Source organism: Cryptococcus neoformans, chromosome 3 (genome assembly GCF_000149245.1).
Source record: "Cryptococcus neoformans var. grubii H99 chromosome 3, complete sequence".
Lineage (NCBI taxonomy): Eukaryota > Fungi > Basidiomycota > Tremellomycetes > Tremellales > Cryptococcaceae > Cryptococcus > Cryptococcus neoformans.
In genome coordinates this window covers 599,257-619,862 of record NC_026747.1, presented here as the reverse complement: position 1 = coordinate 619,862, position 20,606 = coordinate 599,257, and the positions used below count along the sequence as shown (strand labels likewise).

At 47.7% G+C, this 20,606-nt stretch overlaps 8 protein-coding genes and 3 non-coding genes; 7 read left to right on the top strand and 4 right to left on the bottom strand.

Moving 5' to 3' along the window:
• Window positions 1-646: 646 nt before the first annotated feature.
• On the top strand, window positions 647-3,979 carry CNAG_02850 (glucan endo-1,3-alpha-glucosidase agn1). XM_012192787.1 has 4 exons: window positions 647-1,081; window positions 1,135-1,335; window positions 1,382-1,986; window positions 2,040-3,979. The coding sequence occupies exons 1-4, from the start codon at window positions 902-904 to the stop codon at window positions 3,742-3,744; spliced, it is 2,691 nt and encodes an 896-aa protein (XP_012048177.1). The 5' UTR covers window positions 647-901; the 3' UTR covers window positions 3,745-3,979.
• Window positions 3,980-4,162: 183 nt separating this feature from the next.
• Window positions 4,163-6,061, top strand: CNAG_02851 (threonine aldolase). XM_012192487.1 has 6 exons: window positions 4,163-4,412; window positions 4,484-4,654; window positions 4,732-4,812; window positions 4,863-5,181; window positions 5,238-5,532; window positions 5,596-6,061. The coding sequence occupies exons 1-6, from the start codon at window positions 4,211-4,213 to the stop codon at window positions 5,902-5,904; spliced, it is 1,377 nt and encodes a 458-aa protein (XP_012047877.1). The 5' UTR covers window positions 4,163-4,210; the 3' UTR covers window positions 5,905-6,061.
• A 116-nt stretch (window positions 6,062-6,177) lies between these two features.
• CNAG_02852 (4-aminobutyrate transaminase) lies at window positions 6,178-8,191 on the top strand. XM_012192788.1 has 4 exons: window positions 6,178-6,730; window positions 6,785-7,103; window positions 7,161-7,333; window positions 7,395-8,191. The coding sequence occupies exons 1-4, from the start codon at window positions 6,471-6,473 to the stop codon at window positions 8,080-8,082; spliced, it is 1,440 nt and encodes a 479-aa protein (XP_012048178.1). The 5' UTR covers window positions 6,178-6,470; the 3' UTR covers window positions 8,083-8,191.
• CNAG_02853 (amidophosphoribosyltransferase) lies at window positions 8,135-10,594 on the bottom strand. XM_012192486.1 has 9 exons: window positions 10,512-10,594; window positions 10,396-10,465; window positions 10,315-10,344; window positions 10,109-10,245; window positions 9,968-10,053; window positions 9,192-9,919; window positions 9,067-9,140; window positions 8,918-9,017; window positions 8,135-8,864 (listed from the first exon to the last, which is right to left on the bottom strand). Coding segments are annotated over exons 1-9 (1,665 nt in total). The 5' UTR covers window positions 10,513-10,594; the 3' UTR covers window positions 8,135-8,425.
• Window positions 10,595-10,767: 173 nt separating this feature from the next.
• On the top strand, window positions 10,768-12,142 carry CNAG_02854 (peroxiredoxin Q/BCP). XM_012192485.1 has 7 exons: window positions 10,768-10,857; window positions 10,911-11,294; window positions 11,350-11,469; window positions 11,521-11,585; window positions 11,643-11,669; window positions 11,726-11,806; window positions 11,862-12,142. Exons 1-7 carry the CDS (start codon window positions 10,798-10,800, stop codon window positions 11,902-11,904), a joined length of 780 nt encoding a protein of 259 aa, XP_012047875.1. The 5' UTR covers window positions 10,768-10,797; the 3' UTR covers window positions 11,905-12,142.
• A 442-nt stretch (window positions 12,143-12,584) lies between these two features.
• On the bottom strand, window positions 12,585-13,198 carry CNAG_12256. XR_001045548.1 has 2 exons: window positions 12,901-13,198; window positions 12,585-12,666 (listed from the first exon to the last, which is right to left on the bottom strand). It is a non-coding gene; the product is annotated as a hypothetical RNA (non-coding RNA).
• CNAG_07515 (hypothetical protein) lies at window positions 12,704-13,092 on the top strand (the record flags this gene model as incomplete). Its single annotated transcript, XM_012192985.1, has 2 exons — window positions 12,704-12,750; window positions 12,921-13,092. 2 exons carry the CDS (start codon window positions 12,704-12,706, stop codon window positions 13,090-13,092), a joined length of 219 nt encoding a protein of 72 aa, XP_012048375.1.
• An 884-nt stretch (window positions 13,199-14,082) lies between the features above and the next one.
• CNAG_02855 (oligosaccharyltransferase complex subunit delta (ribophorin II)) lies at window positions 14,083-15,716 on the top strand. XM_012192789.1 has 5 exons: window positions 14,083-14,374; window positions 14,432-14,639; window positions 14,688-14,996; window positions 15,069-15,194; window positions 15,250-15,716. The coding sequence occupies exons 1-5, from the start codon at window positions 14,229-14,231 to the stop codon at window positions 15,352-15,354; spliced, it is 894 nt and encodes a 297-aa protein (XP_012048179.1). The 5' UTR covers window positions 14,083-14,228; the 3' UTR covers window positions 15,355-15,716.
• On the bottom strand, window positions 15,373-15,634 carry CNAG_12255. The gene has a single exon (XR_001045547.1). It is a non-coding gene; the product is annotated as a hypothetical RNA (non-coding RNA).
• Window positions 15,640-16,029, bottom strand: CNAG_12254. XR_001045546.1 has 1 exon: window positions 15,640-16,029. It is a non-coding gene; the product is annotated as a hypothetical RNA (non-coding RNA).
• Window positions 15,836-20,470, top strand: CNAG_02856 (potassium ion transporter). XM_012192484.1 has 22 exons: window positions 15,836-16,549; window positions 16,602-16,784; window positions 16,833-16,867; window positions 16,914-17,067; window positions 17,121-17,599; window positions 17,638-17,711; window positions 17,751-17,891; window positions 17,942-18,333; window positions 18,383-18,596; window positions 18,660-18,697; window positions 18,754-18,761; window positions 18,821-18,835; window positions 18,890-18,967; window positions 19,020-19,085; window positions 19,124-19,168; window positions 19,221-19,359; window positions 19,408-19,582; window positions 19,629-19,675; window positions 19,727-19,842; window positions 19,896-19,980; window positions 20,034-20,052; window positions 20,106-20,470. Exons 1-22 carry the CDS (start codon window positions 16,418-16,420, stop codon window positions 20,204-20,206), a joined length of 2,736 nt encoding a protein of 911 aa, XP_012047874.1. The 5' UTR covers window positions 15,836-16,417; the 3' UTR covers window positions 20,207-20,470.
• The last annotated feature ends 136 nt before the right edge of the window (window positions 20,471-20,606 follow it).

The window sequence follows — 20,606 nt, the reverse complement described above, 5'->3', positions numbered from 1 at the left end:
CACTGCAACTTCTTGGCTCGCTCTTTCCCGACCGACTGTTGGCAGTGCACATTTCACTTTCTACTTGCATTGCAAGTATTGGGCAAACAGTATACATTATATTTGTTCATCATGCAGGGCTCTGCGTGACGGCCTTTAGTACAGTCGCCATGCCGATTTAAATTATTGAGATGATTATTTTTTGTATTTGGCTCCAATGAACGGAATGGTGCGCTACTATATCGATGGTTGCCGGCCCTTGTTCATTCATCTATCAAACGTAAAATACACACTAATCACATACTCATAGTGTAATTAATGTATTGTAGTAACGAGCTCGTCCTGGCGTTCAGCAGCTGTCACGCCCGGACGTCCTATGCTGGGCTGAGTATCGAATCAAAAACCGAGAAATGTTGAATTATTACTACGGTCGGACGACGCGTCGGCGTCACACTCCACAAATCCCTGACATTCCGCCCTGGGCAGCACGGTTGAGGAGTTGTTGTTGCCAAGTTGTTAAGGGATGTTTCCGGGACGGAATTGAAGGGTCTCAGGACTACTGCTTCTGGTAACTTTGTGTACCGCGTCGAACCCTGAATTATTGCGGTTAGTTCCTGGACAACGCGTCAGTAGTGCACGCTAGGAAGAATCAAGAAACGAAGAAAAACAAAACCTGCCATCTCTTCTTCTTTCTCTTCTTTCTATTGTTCAGTTCTCCATCCATCCTCTCTAGAAGCCCTAATCCCGACCTCCTGGATCCACTTCTCCTCCTCTTCATTCTTATTACCGGAACCTGGTGTTCCATACAGCCTTGACGGCATCTACTCTCGTTTAATCCGTTTGCTGGTCAAACTTACTTCGAGTTTCAAACCATTGACCGACCATTCCCCAGTACCCCGCTCTTTGCCCATTGACAACCATAATGGCCCCCATCATTGAAGCTGCCATCATTCTTCTAGCCCTTGCGGGAAACGTTGTGGAGGCTAAGCCTCTGCGCACTCCCGGTCGACATGCGCCCCCAGGCGTGGCTAATGTCCTTGCTTCGTCCAAGAGGTCTCTTCATAATCTTCTTGCCAGGTACTACGGAACTGCCCACGGGCTGGTGCGTCTTCGTCTACTCTTACATAATTTGTTTCTGACCACGTCTCTTGGTAGAGTAAACCACCTTCTCTTCCTACCAAACGTGACACGTCTTTACCGGACGGGTGGTCAACATTTGGTTGCGTCGCCGAGTCTTATGATGAGCGTTTACTGCAAGGATTTGCATTTTCATCTTCCAGCCTTACACCTCTCCTTTGCGTCACCCAATGTACAAAATTAGGGTATACGATGGCAGGCACCGAGTACGGCGATGAGGTGAGTCCTAAAAGTCTGTTTGTAACTTGTCGCTAACTGTCAGTAGTGTTACTGTGGCGATAATTTCAACGGAAATGGCGGCGGTATGGCTCCTTCTTCCATCTGCAACATGCCATGCGAGGGTGATACAAGTGAGATGTGCGGCAATAGTTGGTATCTTAACCTCTATATGTACAACTCCAGCGCTCTTCCTCTTTGTGGCGGGCCTACCAGCACGGTTTCTGCTCCTGCGGAAGAAACTAGTAGTCTTTTGTCTACGTATTACTCGTCCTTCGAATCCTCTGTAACAGCCTCCTCATCTTTGGCGTCTGCATCTTCAACGGATGCCGCCATTAGCGCCAATTCATCGACCTCCGTAATGTCTGCTTCCGCTACTACGACAGTATCCTCAGGCACTATAGAGGCAACCGGATCTGAGACCAATAGCGTCTCTGGTGATACCTCTCTAGCACCGACGACCAGTTCTGCAGCGACATCCACTTCGACTAGTCCCGTACATGAGGACTCTGACGACTCTTCCGAGTGGAATGCGCTTGGCTGCGGCTTGGACTCCGAGGACCGAATTCTATCGTCATACTTTATAAGCCTTGACAATATGACTGTTGACTCTTGTCTCACAATCTGCGAAAACCGTGGATACGTGTTTGCGGGGTAAGTATGCTCCTTAAGTGCTGTTCGATCAATTAGCTGACATTGTGGATGAGCTTGCAATTCTCCGATGAGTGTTATTGTGGAAACTCTTTACTCCAATCTACAAGTTACGACAGCACCCGGTGTGATATGAGCTGCGCTGGGGATTCCGAGGATACTTGTGGTGGTTCTTGGGCTATTGAACTCTTCGAGCTCATCTCATCACCTTCAAGTACCTGTACCGATAGTCTGTCCACCGAGACTGCAACCACAGTTCTTGCTACCTCAACTACTAGTGGGTTCAACACTGCAAGTACCACCGCAATTGCGAGTAGCACAAACTCTGCTTCTTCCTCAGTCATTGTTACCTCCAAATACACAGGCGAAACAGTCTCATCAGGACAAGCTACAGAAGCAACTACTGTTACCGAGTCAACGACGGGATCTGAGACAGCCAATGTTTCCGTCACGTCGGAGTCCGTCATTGCCCCAACTAGTACGACTTCTACGGAGTCCACCGCTTCTGCAATCCCAACTTCTGTCCCCTCTTCTTCCAGCACACATCAAGTCTGGGCTCATTATATGGTCGGTAATACATACCCGTATACTGCTTCAAACTGGGCTAGTGACATTTCTGCCGCTTTAGCGGCTGGTATTGATGGGTTCGCACTCAACATAGGTTCCGACAACTGGCAACCCGCTCGTGTAGCAGATGCGTACTCTGCTGCCGCTTCTACAGGCTTTAAGATGTTCCTGTCTCTTGACATGACCGTTCTCAGCTGTTCGTCATCTTCGGATGCCGCAAATCTCGTGTCTATCGTTCAAAAGTACGCAAATGCGGCCGCTCAAGCCACTTACGAGGGCAAGGTACTCGTCTCCACCTTTGCTGGTTCAGATTGTGCTTTCAGTTGGCAGTCAGACTTTGTGGACGTTCTCTCGTCTGCTGGGATTGACATCTTCTTTATTCCTAGTATCTTCTCGGACGTCAGCACGTTCTCTTCCAACATTTGGATGGACGGTGAGCTCAATTGGAACTCTGGATGGCCGATGGGAGCCGAGGACATCACTGTTGCGTCAGATGAGACGTACATGACCGCTCTTGGCGACAAAGTATACATGCCTGCTGTGTCTCCGTTCTTCTACACTCACTTCGGTGCCAATTCTTGGAATAAGAACTGGCTTTACCGATCCGATGATTGGCTCTATTGCACGCGATGGGAGCAACTCATAGCCATGCGTGAGAGTGTAAAGATGACGGAAATTCTTACTTGGAACGATTATGGAGAATCCTCTTACATTGGTCCTATTCAAGGTGCTCTTCCTGCAGGGTCTGAGACCTTTGTTGATGGCTTCACGCACACTGGCCTTTACTCCCTCACCAATTATTATGCCACTGCGTTTAAGACCGGCGCCTATCCGATGATCACAGAAGACGAAATCATCATGTGGGCCCGCCCTCACCCACATGATGCGACTGCCTCGTCCGACCCCATTGGCAGACCTACAGGCTGGTCTTACACCGATGATTATCTGTACGCAGTAGTCTTGACGACCGGCTCTGCTACCGTGACACTCACATCAGGTTCTATCACCGAAACATTCTCTGTCTCAGCCGGTCTCACTAAGCTCAAGGTCTCTCTGTCCGAGGGTTCCATCTCCGGTTCAATTTCTCGTTCGGGCCGCACGGTCGCTTCTTATAATGCGGGCTCCGCCTTCACGTACACTACCTCGCCCATCACTTATAACTTCAATTACTTTGTTGGATCCAGCTCTTCATAGTATTTTTTGTGGTTGACTGGGTTGTAGTATATTAGGTGGTGTTAACAGTTGTTTTTTTTCTTGATCTAACAGAATTTTTTCTTATCTATATTGATCCTCTTCTTTAATCTTCATATGTCTCGCTGTCTGCAGTGCCGGCATATCTGATTATATTATTATTTATTTAGTACATAATTATTTATCTAGTTGATGTACTTAATAGGTGTCAGCTGTACTTGAAACTGGCATTTTTGTGCTTAGGCAATCAGGACGGGCGACATAACTTTTTCCTGTATTTATCGCTTATCGACGAGTCTGCCCTTAGCCGTCGGCAAAGCCGTACCGACGACATCGGAGGCCGACCAATGTCCGCTGAGTGCTTGTGTCGAGTCTAAATCAGGCGCATCGGAATATAAGATAAAGTAGATGCGAGATGCACGCACGATGCACGACTCATCCTGCCACCACATGATCCATTTTCTGCCCTATGGTCCGCGCCGCTTGCTTTAAATACGCCAGCTTGCCAGTAAGGATTTCCACACCTATTATCTTTCCAACAAGAACACTAGCGACGACTGCACCTATCGCCATGCCCATAGCTTCCTCCAAGTCCTTAGCAGACGTAACCCCCGATGTTGGTGGACAAGCAAACGTCGATCAGTTGCATAGGGTATCTCGTGACTTCCGTAGTGAGTCTGACACTGTCCCCAGAAAGTCGACATTCATCATTGGGACACCAATTGATGGTCATTATTTGCAGGTGATACCATTACTATTCCTACAGATGCTCAGCTACTGTGCAGTCTGAGGGCCACAAGAGGTGATGATGTATACGGTGAAGATACTTCAACAACGGCGCTCGAAAAACGGATAGCAAAACTAACCGGGAAGGAGGCTGCCATGTTTGCAGTCAGTGGCACAATGACCAATCGTACGTGTGCTGAAATAAAGAAAAACGAGTCTCACACAGTAGTGTACTGACGAATAACCAACCGTCTTGGGTGATAGAACTGGCCATTAGAACACACATGAAGCAACCACCGCACAGTGTTATCACTGACTGGCGAGCACATGTCCACAAGATGGAAGGTACGTGTGATTTTTTCATACATCGGATGCTTTCTGATGAATCCTTCCAGCCGGTGGAATTGCAATGTTTTCTCAGGCGACTACCCATCAGCTGGTACCGGAAAATGGTTTACACTTGACCGTGGAAGATATCGAGCCGGCTTTGCAGCTGGGCACCAATATTCACATTGCTCCTACCAAGCTTATTTGTCTTGAGAATACTTTGTCCGGCATGATTTTCCCGCAAGAAGAGATTGTAAAGATCGGGGAAATGGCAAGAAAACATGATATCGGTATGCATCTTGATGGTGCGAGGATCTGGAACGTGGCTGCCGATGTCATCGCGAAGAGGGGGCTAAATCCTAACAAAGAGGAGGATCTGCAGACGGTGTGAGTGGACCTTATTTCTTCTTCTCCTGAATATATTATCCTAACTCGTAGCATAGTCTTACAGAACTTATCGCTCCCTTTGACTCGGCGTCGCTCTGCCTCTCCAAGGGCCTAGGCGCACCGATCGGCTCTGCATTGGTCGGCCCTAAAGAATTCATCGATCGCGCTAAGTGGTTTCGCAAGGCTTTTGGGGGAGGTATCAGGCAAGCTGGTGGGATAGCTGCGTCTGCAGATTACGCTATAACGCATCACTTCCCAAGACTTATAAAGACACACGAACTTGCGTCGCGACTGGAACAGGGCTTGAGAGAGCTAGGTTGCGATATCTTGGCGCCAGTAGACACCAGCATGGTACGCTACGCTTATTGTTTGTTCATCGTTTCGTCCCTATGCTAATCTTGATGGTTTACATAGGTATTTTTCCAACCTAAACCCATTGGACTACCCCTGGACGCTGTCATGGCCAGGCTGGCTGCTCTTCCTGATCCGATCATTATTGGTGGTCAACGTTGCGTCGTCCACCATCAGATTAGCCCGCAAGCGATTGAAGATTTTATTGGCTGTGTCGCTGAAATGAAGAAAGAAAAAGAAGAAAACGGGGAATACAAGGTTACCGCGCTAGGGCAGGAGGAGAAAGATAAGTTATCTAGATTTGTAAGCCCAGAAATTAAAAATACGACGAGCGAAGCTGGATTGAGAACGAAGGCTGCTTTGGGATATTAATAATGTTCTTCTTGTGCTTTGTTGTTTGCGCAGCTTGTACTTTATGAACTGTCTGTATAAATGTAACGGCGACGTATAAGTGGACAGATGGCCAAATATGCAGTTCTATTTATTATGTATATACGTTTCACCATGTGTTACGGCATGCAGCGTGCAGCTCATGAGCGTTGATAGTGGTGCCTGGTGTCGGATGAGGCCGATAGATGGACGAAGAGTGGAGATGGCTAGATTGGTAAAAAGCGCGGAAAGGTCAGATTTGTGGATGGAAAAGGTCAGATTTTGAGGGAGCATCTGACCTCAGGCAAGAAATCTGACCTTTTTGAATTTTATCTGACCTTTTTTGGTGTAATTTGACCTTTTTTGAGTGGAGCGGGTCGCAAGCGAGGCGGGACAGGATGGCGCCGGGCGGCAACTCAAGCGACATCCGGTCCACGCAATAGTCATTTCGCGATTTCACCTAGTAAACGAAGAACATCCTCTGAATGGTCAAATTTTGCCCTCATCCCTAACATCCCACAGCTCTTTCCCCCTATAAATCACAGCCGCATCTCATTGCGATCATCATCATGCCTCCTCGAATCGCCCCTCGTCTCTTTCGAACTGTCCCCATTTCCACCAGGTCTTTCGCCTCCACCTCCGTCAACATGTCTGCCCCCGTTCGCACTGCTGCCCAATGGTCTGACTTTGGCCGTGAACACGTCTCTCATGGTCTTGGCCGAGTGAAGGACCATGTTATCGTCAAGGGTGAGGGCCTTAACCTTCATACCGCTGATGGCAAGAAGTTGCTCGACTTCACTGCTGGTATCGGAGTAACCAACCTTGGACAGTGAGTGTTGTCCTCTTCATCGTCCAGTACTTCTAGCTCACGACGCCCCTTTAGCTGCCATCCCGCGGTCTCCAAGGCTGCTGCTGAGCAGATCAACAACCTCGTTCACCTCCAGTGCTCCATCGCTTTCCATCAACCCTATCTTGAGCTTATCGAGAAGCTTCTCCCTGTTATGCCCCACCCCTCTCTTGACCAATTCTTCTTCTGGAACTCTGGTTCCGAGGCTGTTGAGGCTGCCGTCAAGCTCACCAGGAAGGCAACCGGCCGGCAGAACTTGATTGTATTCCAGGGTGCTTATCACGGCCGAACCATGGGTTCCGGTTCCATGACCAGGTCTAAGCCCATCTACACGCAGAGCACCGGTCCTTTGATGGTGAGCTTTCTTTCTAGTTGCTGACAAGCATTTTCTGATCAAATTTGTCTCTTGAAGCCCGGTGTCATTGCCACCCCCTACCCCTATTGGCACTCTCTTGGCGTTTCTCCTTCTACTTCCGAGGAGGAGCTCGTCAAACTCGCCAAGTATCAGCTTGACCTTCTCCTTCGTCAGCAGACCAGCCCCAAGGATGTTGCCGCCATTTTCATTGAACCCGTCCAGGGTGAGGGGTACGTTGCATATCTCGCTCGGTTCATGAAGCGATATAGCTCACAGAATACTCCCTAACAGTGGTTACGTTCCCTGCCCCCCTGCCTTTATGAAGCACCTTCGAGAGGTTTGCGACAAGCACGGCATCCTGCTCGTTGTCGATGAAGTTCAGACTGGTTTCTTCCGAACCGGAAAGTACTTTGCCGTCAATTCCATTCCCGATTTCCGACCCGACGTCCTTGTCTTCGCCAAGGGTATCGCCAACGGTTTCCCTCTCTCCGGTATTGCCTCCACCAAGGAGCTCATGAATACTCTTGACGTTGGCTCTTTCGGAGGCACTTATGCCGGTAACGCCGTCGCTTGTGCCGCTGGTATCGCCGCTCAAGAAGTCTATGCCTCTGGTGAGATTGAGAAGAATGTTGCCGCTCGATCCGAGCAGCTCTTCACCGCCCTTAACAAGCTTACCTCTTCGGAGAAGACCAAGCATCTCATTGCCGATGTTCGAGGCGTTGGTCTCATGACTGCCATTGAATTCCGTTCTGCTTCCGACCCTCTTACCCACGAGGGATTGCCCGAGGGCACCAAGATCCCCAAGGACATTGGCAAGAGGGTTCAGGCTTACTGTCTCGAGAAGGACTTGATGGTTCTTACCACTTCTTGCTTTGACACTATCAGGTTCATCCCTGCTTTGGTCATTAACGAGGAGGAGATGAAGAGGGCTATGGACATTTTCACCGAGGCCGTGGAGAAGGTTGCGCTTGAGGCCTAGAAAACTGGCATAGAGTTAAGTTGTAGGAAAAAAGTTTCGTATATTTGTATTATTCAGGATCACTGGTTTTTCGTATGCATTTAGGCCCGATCAGATATTCCAGCGAGTTTTCATCAGTAGAAAAAGCCTTTACCTATAACACATGGCACTATTAAAATTGTAACGATAAATCATCCAGTATAAGAATCGCCACGTAACATGGACGCAAACAACCAAATACATTTCAATTTTTTATATGCAAGGGTTCTCGATTGTTGATACTGCTACCGCAAGAAAATATGACCAGCCCAAAAAAACAAAACAAAGGGGAAAACATCTACGTCATGAAACAGGTTCCCAAGTCTTATGAGCCGAACCAAGAGTTATGAAGGCCGACAGTGTCGTTGGGAGAAGGCATAGCAGACGGCCCGATTTTGGGAGAATGGTTGGCCAAACCCATAAGAGAGTCGGATCCGTTCATGGGTCCGCTGCAGCTAATCTGCACTTCTGGCTGCTCAACAACAGTTTGAATCTTTTTGGCCTTGGCCTTGTCGTTTCTTAGCTTCATCAAATGTTCGAGGTATTTGTCATCGACACCGCCAGTGACGTATTCGCCGGTAAAGACAGAGCAGTCGAATTGTTTGATGGAAGGGTTAAATTGCTTGCACGAGGCAACAAGGTCGTCAAGGGTCTGGTAGATGACGAGGTCGACGCCAATATGCTTGGCAATTTCTTCGGTAGTTCGATTGTGGGCGACGAGCTCTTCGGGCGAAGGCATGTCTATACCATAGACGTTAGAGTAGCTTTTGAGAAATAATCAGCATGTGGGAATAACTACAAGCAACACAATACTTGCCGGATGGGTGGAGCACAGGAAGCGAAGACGACCTTCTTGGCACCCACGTCCTTGGCCATTTGCACAATCTCCTTGGAAGTGGTGCCTCGAACAATGGAATCTGGGGAAACTGTCAATACCGATATAGTACACCAGAAGATAAGACTCACCATCGACAAGCATAACAACCTTGCCAGCAAACTCCATGGGCATGGCATTGAGCTTTCGTCGAACGTTCTTGCGTCTGCAACCTACATTAGTATGATTGCAAAGAAAGTAAGCGGAAAATACTTACCGTTGCGTTTGCCCCGGCATGATGAAAGTTCTACCAACATAACGATTCTTAATAAACCCTTCTCGGTAAGGGATTTTGAGGTGTTGAGCGAGTTGCAGAGCGGCAACTCGAGAGGTGTCGGGCACAGGAATCACAACATCTACAGTCAAACCAGCTTTGGCCAACTCCTTCTTGGCTGTCTCAGCGAGATACTCCCCCATGGCCATTCGGCTTCGGTAGACACTGATACCGTCGATAGTGGAATCGGGTCGAGCAAAGTAGACATACTCGAAAATGTCGGGCGAGAAGACTTGAGGTTCGGCCACTTGGCGGCGAGAGATTTTTTCGCGGGTGATGATGATGGCCTCACCGGCTTTGACGTCCTGCCAATCGTCGAAACCTAATCCCTGAGCAACAATATTTTCACTCGCGACCAAATAGTCAAGACCGCCTCTGGCACCTTGCCTGGTGGCGATGCCGACGGGTCGGATACCATTAGGGTCTCTAAAGACCACAAGACCAAAGCCGGCAATCATGGCCACACAGGCGTAGCCACCGATACAGGCTTTGGTAAGATCACCGACGGCAGTAAAGATATCTTCCTCATTGATACGGAATTTGCCAGTCTTTTGAAGATTGTTGGCAAGGATGTTGAGAAGAAGCTCAGAATCAGAATCGGTGTTGATATGCCTGTGAGCGTCGACGTCAAGGAACTGTCGCAAAGCAGGGGTGTTGACGATGTTACCGTTCTATAGCAGTGTCAGTGGTTTCTTTACATTCAATGATATGCCACGTACATGGGCGAAACAGATTCCATAAGGAGAGTTAACGTAGAAAGGCTGCGCCTCGGCATGAGCAGAACTGCCGGCGGTGGGGTATCGAGCTACGTTACAAATCAGACAACTGGGTCTTCAAATGACAAGTCGCAAGGTGCTCACCGTGACCGATACCCATCCAGCCTTTGAGACCAGCAACGGCAGCCTCATCAAACACATCCCTAACCATACCATTCGCCTTGACCTGATAGAATCGACCACCCGACCCGCAAGTGACGACACCAGCGGCGTCCTGGCCACTGTGGCGAACACGAATACCAATCAGCGATGATGTACTTGGGATAGTTAACAGGCGAATGCGAGCTTACCGGTGCTGTAGAAGGGAAAGACCCTCAGCACTAGGTATGACCTGTCAGCATCTCCTGAAGACCTGATCGAAAAGCACCTACAGCTCTGTGCCCGCAAGAGTGGTCTGCGTGGCCAGGGGATCGTGAAGGAGGAGGCCGATGATACCGCACACTGTTGCTGTGAGCTGGGCAGAGGGAGAGGGGGAGGGAGGACTTACTTTTTCGAGCGGGCGGAAAGGAGGGGATTAGTGATACAACCAGTCTAGAACACCAACAAAAATCAAAAAATAAATTATTATCCTCGCCTCCCTCCTCCTTGCCTACTCGTTCGGCAAATCCTTCTTCGATCCACTTAAGCCCCGGTTAATCACACGTCACCCGTGCCTGTCCCAGGCACCACCACCGGCACGCGTCCTGGTAGTATAACCACTCCGATCTGCTAGCATGCAGCATATCCTTCTCCTCATAACACATCGTCTCTCTTCCTCCAGAGCACAAGCACAGATGCCATCCATATCTCCAGAAGCAGTCACATCTCTCAGGAGATCCACGAGGGCCAAGAAGGTATGCCCACCGTCACCTCACATAGGCGCGTCGGGCTCAATTATGACGCGTAGCGAATCGTGCTTGCGGAGAACGATGAGGAGAATGAAGGGCCTCAATCCGCGCCCAAGAAATCCAGAGCATCCAAGCCAAAGAGCGAAGATGCGATCGTTATTGCCGACGGCACTGGAAGCCCTACTGAAGGCGCCTCCTCATCACCCAAGGCCAAAAAGTCAGGCGGTGCAGCGGTTAGTAAACCCAAGAAGGCGCCAGCCAGGAAGGAGAAGGAAATGGCCCCTCACGAAGATAACGAAGAGCATGAGGATGAAGAGGATGGCGAGGTGTTGAAGAAGGGAGATAGGCTTCCAAGCATCAAACTGAAGGATGAGGAAGGCAACACGGTTGATGTTTCGACATTGGCCGGTGAAAAAGGCGTTGTGTTCTTCTTGTACCCCAAGGTGGGCCCATTCTTGGATAACAATCAAAATGTATCATTTACTGACATAATTCAAGGCCGACACACCAGGGTGTACTAACCAAGCATGCGGTTACAGAGACATGTTCGACGAAATTGCAGTATTTGGTTATGAGGTTTATGGACTCTCAAAAGATACTCCGACTGCACAACAAAAGGTACCCAAGATTGCCGCTGTTCTGTCGAGCCCAGGGCTGATATAATTTCAGTGGAAAGCCAAAAAATCCCTCAACTATCATCTTCTCAGTGATCCCAAGAGCAAGCTGATCAAAAGGTTAGTCACTGACTTCCATCCAATGTCATCCTCGCTCATTTCTTGATACCTCATTAGGCTGGGTGCATTTGTTCCTCCCAAAAAGTCAGTGCTTCTAACAATGCAATGCCGCTCCTATGTGCTGACAGTCAAATATATAGCACCAAGCGTTCTCATTTCATTTTTGAGAAGGGAACAGGCAATCTCATTGACATTGATATTGGCGTCAGGCCTGCAGAAGAGTAAGTTTGATACATCAGAAGGGTCAAGGAGAACTTGGCTGACTTGATTTGATAGTCCCAACAATGTTCTCGGGTTCTTAACTGAGAAATATTTATAGTAAATAAGCAGAGTAGGTGCCCGTTTCAAGCTGACTTTGCTCGACGGGTTTAAAAGGTGTATCTTTGTGTTGATTTCTTGAACGTCCTTGCATTTTGGTGAAATCACTCGTGAATTGCTGATTGAGTCACTTGAAAAAGGAAATAACACGGGAAGCAATTGCTCAGTAGTAAAAGATAAGCTTTTGTTGAATCGTTGCTGGTACAGGTTAACAGAGACATGAATGTAACACTGCTAAAATAACAGATACATATACGAAGAGGCTCTAGAAACCATGACGCGTAACGAATCACATCACTCTAGCTGGCAATCAACTTATTGCTGACGGATACATGAATGCAGAGCGTAGAGATACAACGAATAATAGAAGTTGTGATCGCAAACATCAGCAACACATGGACCTCAGATTGCCAGACATGTTTTCACAGCATCATCGCTAGTAGTTATTGTGCCAATTAGTCGGTAGATAAAATAATGGCTGAGACTTCGTCCTGTCGTTCCGCCCACATACTATCTTCTCTTGATTACTTTGTTGACCGACGAGTCTGCTTAAGAAGAGTCTATTTCGCATTCCACCGAGCTATGACAAACAAGACTCCCAACAGCCTTTAGCTGCATCGGTAGCTGCATCAATCAGCTCATGATGTTCGGTCACTAAAATGCAACACAGAAGGACCAGGTGTGGTTCAAGAAGACGGTAATGCATAGCAACGAAGAAGGGTACAAGAAGTTGATGTAATGAATTTGTTAATGACAAATAAATCTGAAGACACGAATTGGTCAGCTTCAATTCTTCCAACATGACTAGAAAATTTTCAAGAAAGGGAGAAATTGTCAGAGGTAAAAAGTAAGGTAGCGTGGTTTTTTCAGCATCGACGACGGTAAAGACGTCCTCAAGCCAAATGCACTCAGGTCATCGTTCGATAAGGCAGAAAAAAATATTGATGAAAATTTGCCATAGCCCAAAGGAAATCACGAGAAAAGATTCCATGCTCACCTAACTACTGCTATTAACAGTGAACTTGCCGGATATTGTGGTGGAAATCAAAATTTGTTGAACGTCGATCAGAAAGCCCGCTCCAGCCCACGGCATCTCCCAAGCCTTCCCCGAAAGGTCAGCTGGTACCATACCGCCAGCTTCTTCGATAACCTCCCGGAACCTCTCCCGAAAGAGAGGACCGACGGCTAAATGCCTCTGTGAAAGAGCGAAGCGGGTGACTAGATCATCCCCTCGACGTGGAAAATGTGGCTAGTGTGGACTAGCAAAAAAGAACGATTACTATACAGAGATCCTGCAGAGTAAGGTCGATGAAGAAAAGGAAATGAATGGGTGATGCATTTGACTTAAATAGGTCTGGCAGGGCGCGTGGGGGACCAACCGTGGGAAAAAGGAACCTCCTAAGTGGAGGTAAAATGGGAGAAAAGTGCATAAAATGCCTCGGCGTTAAGAATATTTTAAGGAGTTAACGCCTACCAAGTCGGTAAAGAACGCATGATGGAAGGTCAAAGAGTCCAAAGGAAGCTGAGTTTCGCTTAATAAACGAAGCGAGGCCTCCACCGCGCCCGATTTCTCCATGAAGAAGTGATATTTGAACGATGATGAACCATATTCTGTTGCTATGCAAAACGATCCTTATGTGGGCTACCTGAACCTTCCTGGTTTATCTTAGTCGTCAAGCGCCATCAAATGATGGACGCAGTTAAAGGCAGTCTTGTTTATCGTCATAAACTTGGCGGGATGCACAACAGGGGAGGTGCTTCTTGCGTTCTTGAGCAGGCTGGGCAGTCAACAAACCAGTCACGTGGAAACGATGTGATTGCGGAACGACACAACCAGGTCTCAGCTATTGTTATTTAGTAATTAGTTAGTACGAGCAACGAATGATGATGCTGTGAAGTCATGTCTGACAATTTGAGGTCCGTCCGTTGTTGCTGATGTTTGCGATTACAATTTCCTTCGTTAGTTGTATCTCCTTCTGCCATAGTGCTGTACCTGTAATATCTTTAAAGGGTGGGAGGACGTAGACCTTCCCATAAGCGCCCTATCCTGATAGCGATTTTAATGCATCGACAGTTGATATACTACCGCAATTGAACAAGAACGAACGAACAGCGAGGAGGTTGAGGTAAATAGAGAGTGGAGATGACAAGCGGATATGACCGACTCCAAATGCGGTCGTTGTCGTCGCGTTCCACGTCCACCACCAACTGCCATCATCAGCATTATCGCTCTCGGCGTTCTCGACTGTCGCTCAAGCCTCCTATTTTCAACAATCCAACTACTGGCCGAGCGATTCGAGACCTATAAATAAAAGCGACAACATCATGCTTTCGTTTCTCCGGAACGCAAAAATCCTGGGCCTCCTTACTTTACTCACTGCGACTTCAGTCACCGCCAAGGGAACACTTGGAATCAAGGCCGCCAAAGTAGCTGTCACATCCCCTGATGGACTGAACGACGCCACCTACACGTAAGTATCGCATTGCTTGGTACCAAAAGATACGGTAAATGACTTGGATTCATTTAGTCTCAAGGAACCCACTCCTCTTCCTTCCCCTATCGCCCTCTCTGAGAACACAAACTTCAAGCTCGCCTTTACTGTCATCGACACGACATCGGGAGAATCAATGTACCCTCAACAAGCTCACCTTCTTCTTGAGGGCCTGCAGAGTGATGATGATGATGTGACTTTGCCCATTACTGTCAAAAGCAACGGCAAGGCTCAAATAACTATCGTAAGCTCTCGCAGTCGAATTGCGCAGCCTGTGCTAACACTGTGGCAGAATGCTGCTAAGCCTCATCCTGCCCTTTTAACTACCCGCGGCAAATTCCATCTCACACTCATCCTCTCGTCGCTGGACGAATACACTCCTCTCGCTTACCCTTTGGGCGAACTCTCTATTCCCGAATCTATTTTGCAGCCTCGTCCTCGAAAGCGACATGATCTCCCGCCGCGAGCTGGTGAGCCGGCCTTCCAGCCTGAGCAAGAGCTGTTCCACACTTTCAAGGAAGACCCTAAGACTGTAGGATGGACAAAAAGTGGTGCCGGGATTATAGTAACCCTTGCTCCCTGGGGTGTACTCTTTGTTTTTGTGAGTACTTTCAGACTTTATAGGGTAATCAAGGTCGGCTTCGGCTAACTCTCGGCTAACTCGAAATTGTAGTTTGGAAAGCTCTTGCCGTCTCTCAATTTCCAAGCTCCTCCAGTATCTTCCTATGTGTTTTTGCTTGTTCTTGCGGCTATTGAGACACTCATCTTTATTTACTGGGTTGGCCTGAAATTGTACCAAGTGGGTATCGAAGAATGATAGTTCTCGAGTTGTAAGCTGATCACAAGTTTTCTAGCTCTTGCCCCCTTTCCTCGCCCTCTGTGCAATTGCAGCATACAGCGGCTTGATTGCCCTTCGGGAACAGAGGGAGCGAAGACTGAAAGCCGGAGGAACCCCTTGAATAGCCTTCTAGTTAAAACGTAAGATTATAAAAGTACATACGACGATATATACATATCGAGGCACGTGATTTTGAGTTTCTCCATTTGTAACACCCAATTTGGGGGCGTAAGAAACGTCCTACAAATAGAGTCCTAACGTTTTGGGAGAAATGCAGGTGGGATGAAGGGGACCTGCTAGAAGCTGATTGATTAATCGTCGAAGGCGAAAATCTTGAACATCAGTAAATACAGGAGTCGAAAGAATATCCCCCTTTGACAGAAGCGTTTCTCCCATTGAACACCATCAAGAAAGTTCAATTTTTGCATGATCAGAGCTATTGGCCTTTATACGAAGGTGGTTGTATCTGATCTTCACGACTGCTAGGGATGATCTTAGATCCCAGCCAGCGATAGTTATCCGCGATCCTGACTGACGATCGGATCAGAGGTGGGTGATTGCTTGAAATTCTCTTCTTGGATCTCTGTACGCATTGGCCCCTGTTGAGATGGTTGCTGTGGATATATATAGGAGTTCAAGCACATGTGTAGATATGGTCGTCATATCAGGATGTGCAGCTAGTACTTGTGTCTGCTTGTAGCTGTGGCACAGTCTCTTCTTTTGTTGATGGTTGTGCTAAAATTAAAAATGGTTTCGTCACTCCCACGTGCGGAGAATGGGCTCAGGGAGGGCCCAGAAGATGTCACGGATTGCAGATCGCATACCTTTGTTGATGCAGAAGGCGTATTATTTGATGCCAGCTTTTCGGCGGCTGGCGGCTCAATCATCCTTTGGATACTTTATCCGGTTTCCGCTGTGCGTTGATCCGTCCTTTGCCCGTGTCTTACCAAATCCACCACTTTTTTATCTCTCTCAATTCATCTCGCCCCTCGACCCTCCCATCAGCCTCCCAGCCTAGCAACCCTCTGTGTCTACCCGCCAAAACGCCATGTCCGCCTCCGACCAATAACAACACACAAGTCCACTTGCAAGGTCGAGCTTCCAGCAACCTCACTGCCCACCACGCAACATCATCTAATCCAATCCAATCCACAGCGCTTCCAAAAAGCCTGTAACGCTCTACAATGCCTTCCGGCAGACCATCAATCTCCACCCTGCCCTCTTACCTCTCCTTACCCTCAAGATGGACGAAATGGAAGACTCTCATCGTGGGCTCCCTCAACTTTTATCGAATACACCTGATTACGTTTACAATCGTAAGTTATCGCCATACGGACAGCTATCCTAGTCTAAGCAAGGACTACACAGGTTCCTCTCATTACTTCCTCCATCATGTTTGCCTGTAATACAGAGTATCACATATCTTACATCGACTGTCTCTTTTGCTGTATGTCTGCAATGACGGTGACTGGATTGGCAACTGTGGATCTGAGTACCCTGAGCCCTTTTCAACAAGTGATATTGTTCCTTCAAATGATTATTGGAAGTCTGGTAAGTTTTAGGGATAAGCCATGTGCAAAAACACTGATATTTGGTCAGTCATTTGTATCGATCGTCATGATTTTAGTGAGGCAGTATGTGGTCGTTTCTTTTCGGCCGTTCGTAGCTGACGTTTAATAGGTACTTCTTTCGACAAACTTTCAAGCATGTCCTTCAAGAACGAGAAAGGAGAAGAACACGTTTAACTAAGACCATCACCCGCGTGGCCACGGCAGCTCCACCTATATCTGCTATACGGAAACGGTTTGGCACTGGCTTCCGCCAGTTTGACAAGGCAAGCAACCCAGCCTATCTATACATGATATATGTGCTGATTTGAGTCACCAGGGCGATGTCAAATCAAATAATGTGTCTCCGGAGCGTTCAGCACCACCGTCTTTAGAGTTGAAAGCCGTTTCTCACTCTCCAAAGAAGCCCGAAGATCACCATCACAAGCACTGGAAAAAGGGACACCAGAAGCTACGTCCGGACATGATCAAACGTGTTCAAGGTGGAGGCGTTGGTCTGGTCAATCCCATGGGATGGTACGACGCCGAGCGAGCAGAAATTCCAACCCCTGCACCCACGCCAGAACTCAGAAGTGACACGCCATTGCCGTCTGGCAAGACTGTGGCTGCTGACGGGAAAGACTTATCCCAAGCTTTGGAGGCAGCTGTTGTCAGCGGAGTACCACTGGAGCGGCAGTCGACAGGAGAAGCAGAACAAGAGGTTTCCGAAATGGAGCACAAGGAGCCAAAGACAAAGCTGCCCGATGCTGAAGCTGGAGCTGATGTGGCTGACAAAATCGGCAATGGATTCCACGAAGGGTGCGTATATAGATTGTAGATATTAGCTGACTTGTCAGTCGTCGAACGTCCACCCCACCTTCATCCCCAACCCGTCACAGGATCCCATATGCCGGTGTGCAGCTTACAGATGGTGCGTGGTACCATTTTCGCAATGGCTAATATCCAACAGAGGCCTTTCCTAGGTCCAAGACGATTGCTTTTGAGGACACAATTGACGATAGCCATGACTATCGAGAACGAGGCTCAACCACTCAAAGAGAAGGCGGCACGTTCCCAAGGACAGCTACTTTCCGTAATAATGCCGCAGACCGTAAGTCATTCCTCTAAGGGATTGGCAATCGTATAGTAATCAGTTATCAGCTCAACTGCCCTATTCTGCCACCATGCTGCCCAATGCTGGTAATTTCCCTCGCACTTATTCTCTCCGCCCAATGAACAGCCATCGCACTGATGCAAGGCTGGAGGGCTTTGGTGGTTTTCCTACACCTCTAAACATTGGTAAAAAAGTTTTTCGCAAGGTTTTTCCGGAAACGTCCAAAAACCTTGCAAGGACATTCACAGTACCTCGAACCAATACAATGAGTGGACGTAGCACGGGCCAAGGGACGGAAGGCAAAGACGCCCCGTATATATCTTTCTCTGCGACTATTGGGAGGAACAGTCGTTTCGAGGGTTTGACCACCGAACAAATGGATGAACTGGGAGGTGTAGAATATCGAGCTCTTCGAGTGCTTCTCTACATTGTCGTGGGCGTAAGTAAGAAATGCGGAAAATTCTAAAACAAGAAACTGAGAATTACAGTATGTCCTCTTCATGCCGCTCGCCGGGTTTGTCATCATGGCCCCATATATTTCCGCTGGTAACCGTTATGACTACGTCTTCAACGAACAACCAAGAAATGTTGGGATTCCTTGGTTCGCCTTATACCAATCTATTTCAGCTTTTACCAATACTGGCATGAGTTTATGCGATACAAGCATGCTGCCGTTCCAAAAAGCATACCTCATGATAGTTGGTAGGTCCCTTTTTCTGTTGCTCATGCTGTTCATCGCATGAATTAAATTTATGTCTTGTATAGTTATGATAATATTGATCTTTGCTGGGAATACTGCTTTGGTAAGCACTCATTTCTCCACATCATGTGTTGGTAACGTGTGCTAATAGTCGCTCAGCCTGTATTGTGAGCTTTCACTTTTTCAAACATATTACTTAGTGGCTGACAGGATGCCCCATCCCTAGCCTCCGTTGTACAGTGTAAGTAGACATATATAATGAGGGCAATCGTTTCAAGGCTGACATTGTTATTAGATGGGTTATATACAAATGTGTTCCGGAGTCTTCACGCGTTCGGGAGTCGCTCAAGTTCCTACTGGATCACCCTCGAAGGTGTGTATCCTATTTCTGCTGACGTAGACAGGCTTTCTGATAACGTTTATAGGTGTTTTGTTTATCTTTTCCCTGCTACCCAAACATGGGTTCTCGCTCTTGTCATGCTCAGTCTCACGTGAGTCATCGTCTAGAAGAGCGAAACTGACTTGCTAGTCTCATTGATTGGGTCAGCTTTTTGGTTCTCGACTTGGGCACTGAGTAAGTGATCCCTTTTGGCATTCCATAACCAGGCCTTTTGACAATCATGTAGAGCCATCATGTCTTTACCTATTGGGACCAGGATAGCAGCGGGATTTCTACAGTCTGTTGCTGTTCGTGCTGCAGGTTTCAGTATCGTTCCTCTCTCAGAGCTTGCGCCTGCTGTTAAAGTTCTTTACGTTGTTATGATGGTAGGTTTGTCACGGTCCACTTTGGAAAGAAGCTTATAAGGGACTCAGTACATCTCTGTTTATCCCATCGCGCTGTCGGTGCGATCCACGAACGTATATGAAGAGAAGAGTCTTGGTCTGTTCGGTAGCGAAATTGAGGAAGATGATTTGTCTGAAGAGGGAAGTGGCGCTCATGCAGTAGCAAAATATATTGGTTGGCACGCGAGACGTCAGCTGGCATTTGGTGAGTCCCATTTTTGATAGAGACACATAAATTCATGTCTTTGAAGATATTTGGTGGCTTGCTTTTGCATTATGGCTTGTCTGCATTATAGAGGTAAGTCTACCAAAGGGAAGCCAGAATTGGAGCTTGACAGCTTTGATGCAGCGAGGGCATATCGACAACAATCAAGAATGGTTCAACATTTTCAACATTATTTTTGAACTGGTCAGCGCGTATGCGACTGTGGGTCTAAGTCTAGGAGTGCCCTATGATAACTATTCGTGAGTTATTTGCTGCCATCAGTAAATATTTTAGCTCACGTTGGCGACATCAGGTTTTGCGGTGGCTTCCGAAAGCTTTCCAAATTGGTACTAATATTGGTTATGTTACGTGGCAGACACAGAGGTTTGCCTGTTGCGGTGCGTATCAAATGATTGACATGAATTTAAACTGATTTTGTAACTCGCCGTAGATCGATCGTGCTGTGATGCGTAAGCGGATCTGTATCTGCTCGAACTGTGAACACTGACACTCGTTCACATAGTGCCAAAGGACTTCACTGCTGCCGAAGAGATCGCTTTCGAAGAAGAACGTTCTAGACGCTGTAGTGCTACTCGTTCGATACAGGAGCTGGGTCCTATGTAAGGGGGATATGAGAAGCGAGGAGGACGGGAGTGTAATGAGGATCAGGACGACTAGGTTGTAATAGGAAATGGACGAGAGTTCATATCTCTCCCAACAACTCACCCACACCATCGGCATCACATAGTCACAGAGCACCATCCATAGCGAGTCATAGGCTACACGCAGTACCACTGGACACATCGCATGGCTATTTACCCTACGTAGCTATACCTATACCCTGCTATTTACTATATAATAATGTATGCCAGCCTATTACACCTGCCTACTATCGCACACTACACCTGTCAAAACCCTTTCCGCTACATAACCACCATCCCTGCGGGAGGGTATAATCCCGATAGAACAACTCAAGCTAAGCGAAACTGACTTGAAAATCGCATCAAAACGAGTCGACGGCGCT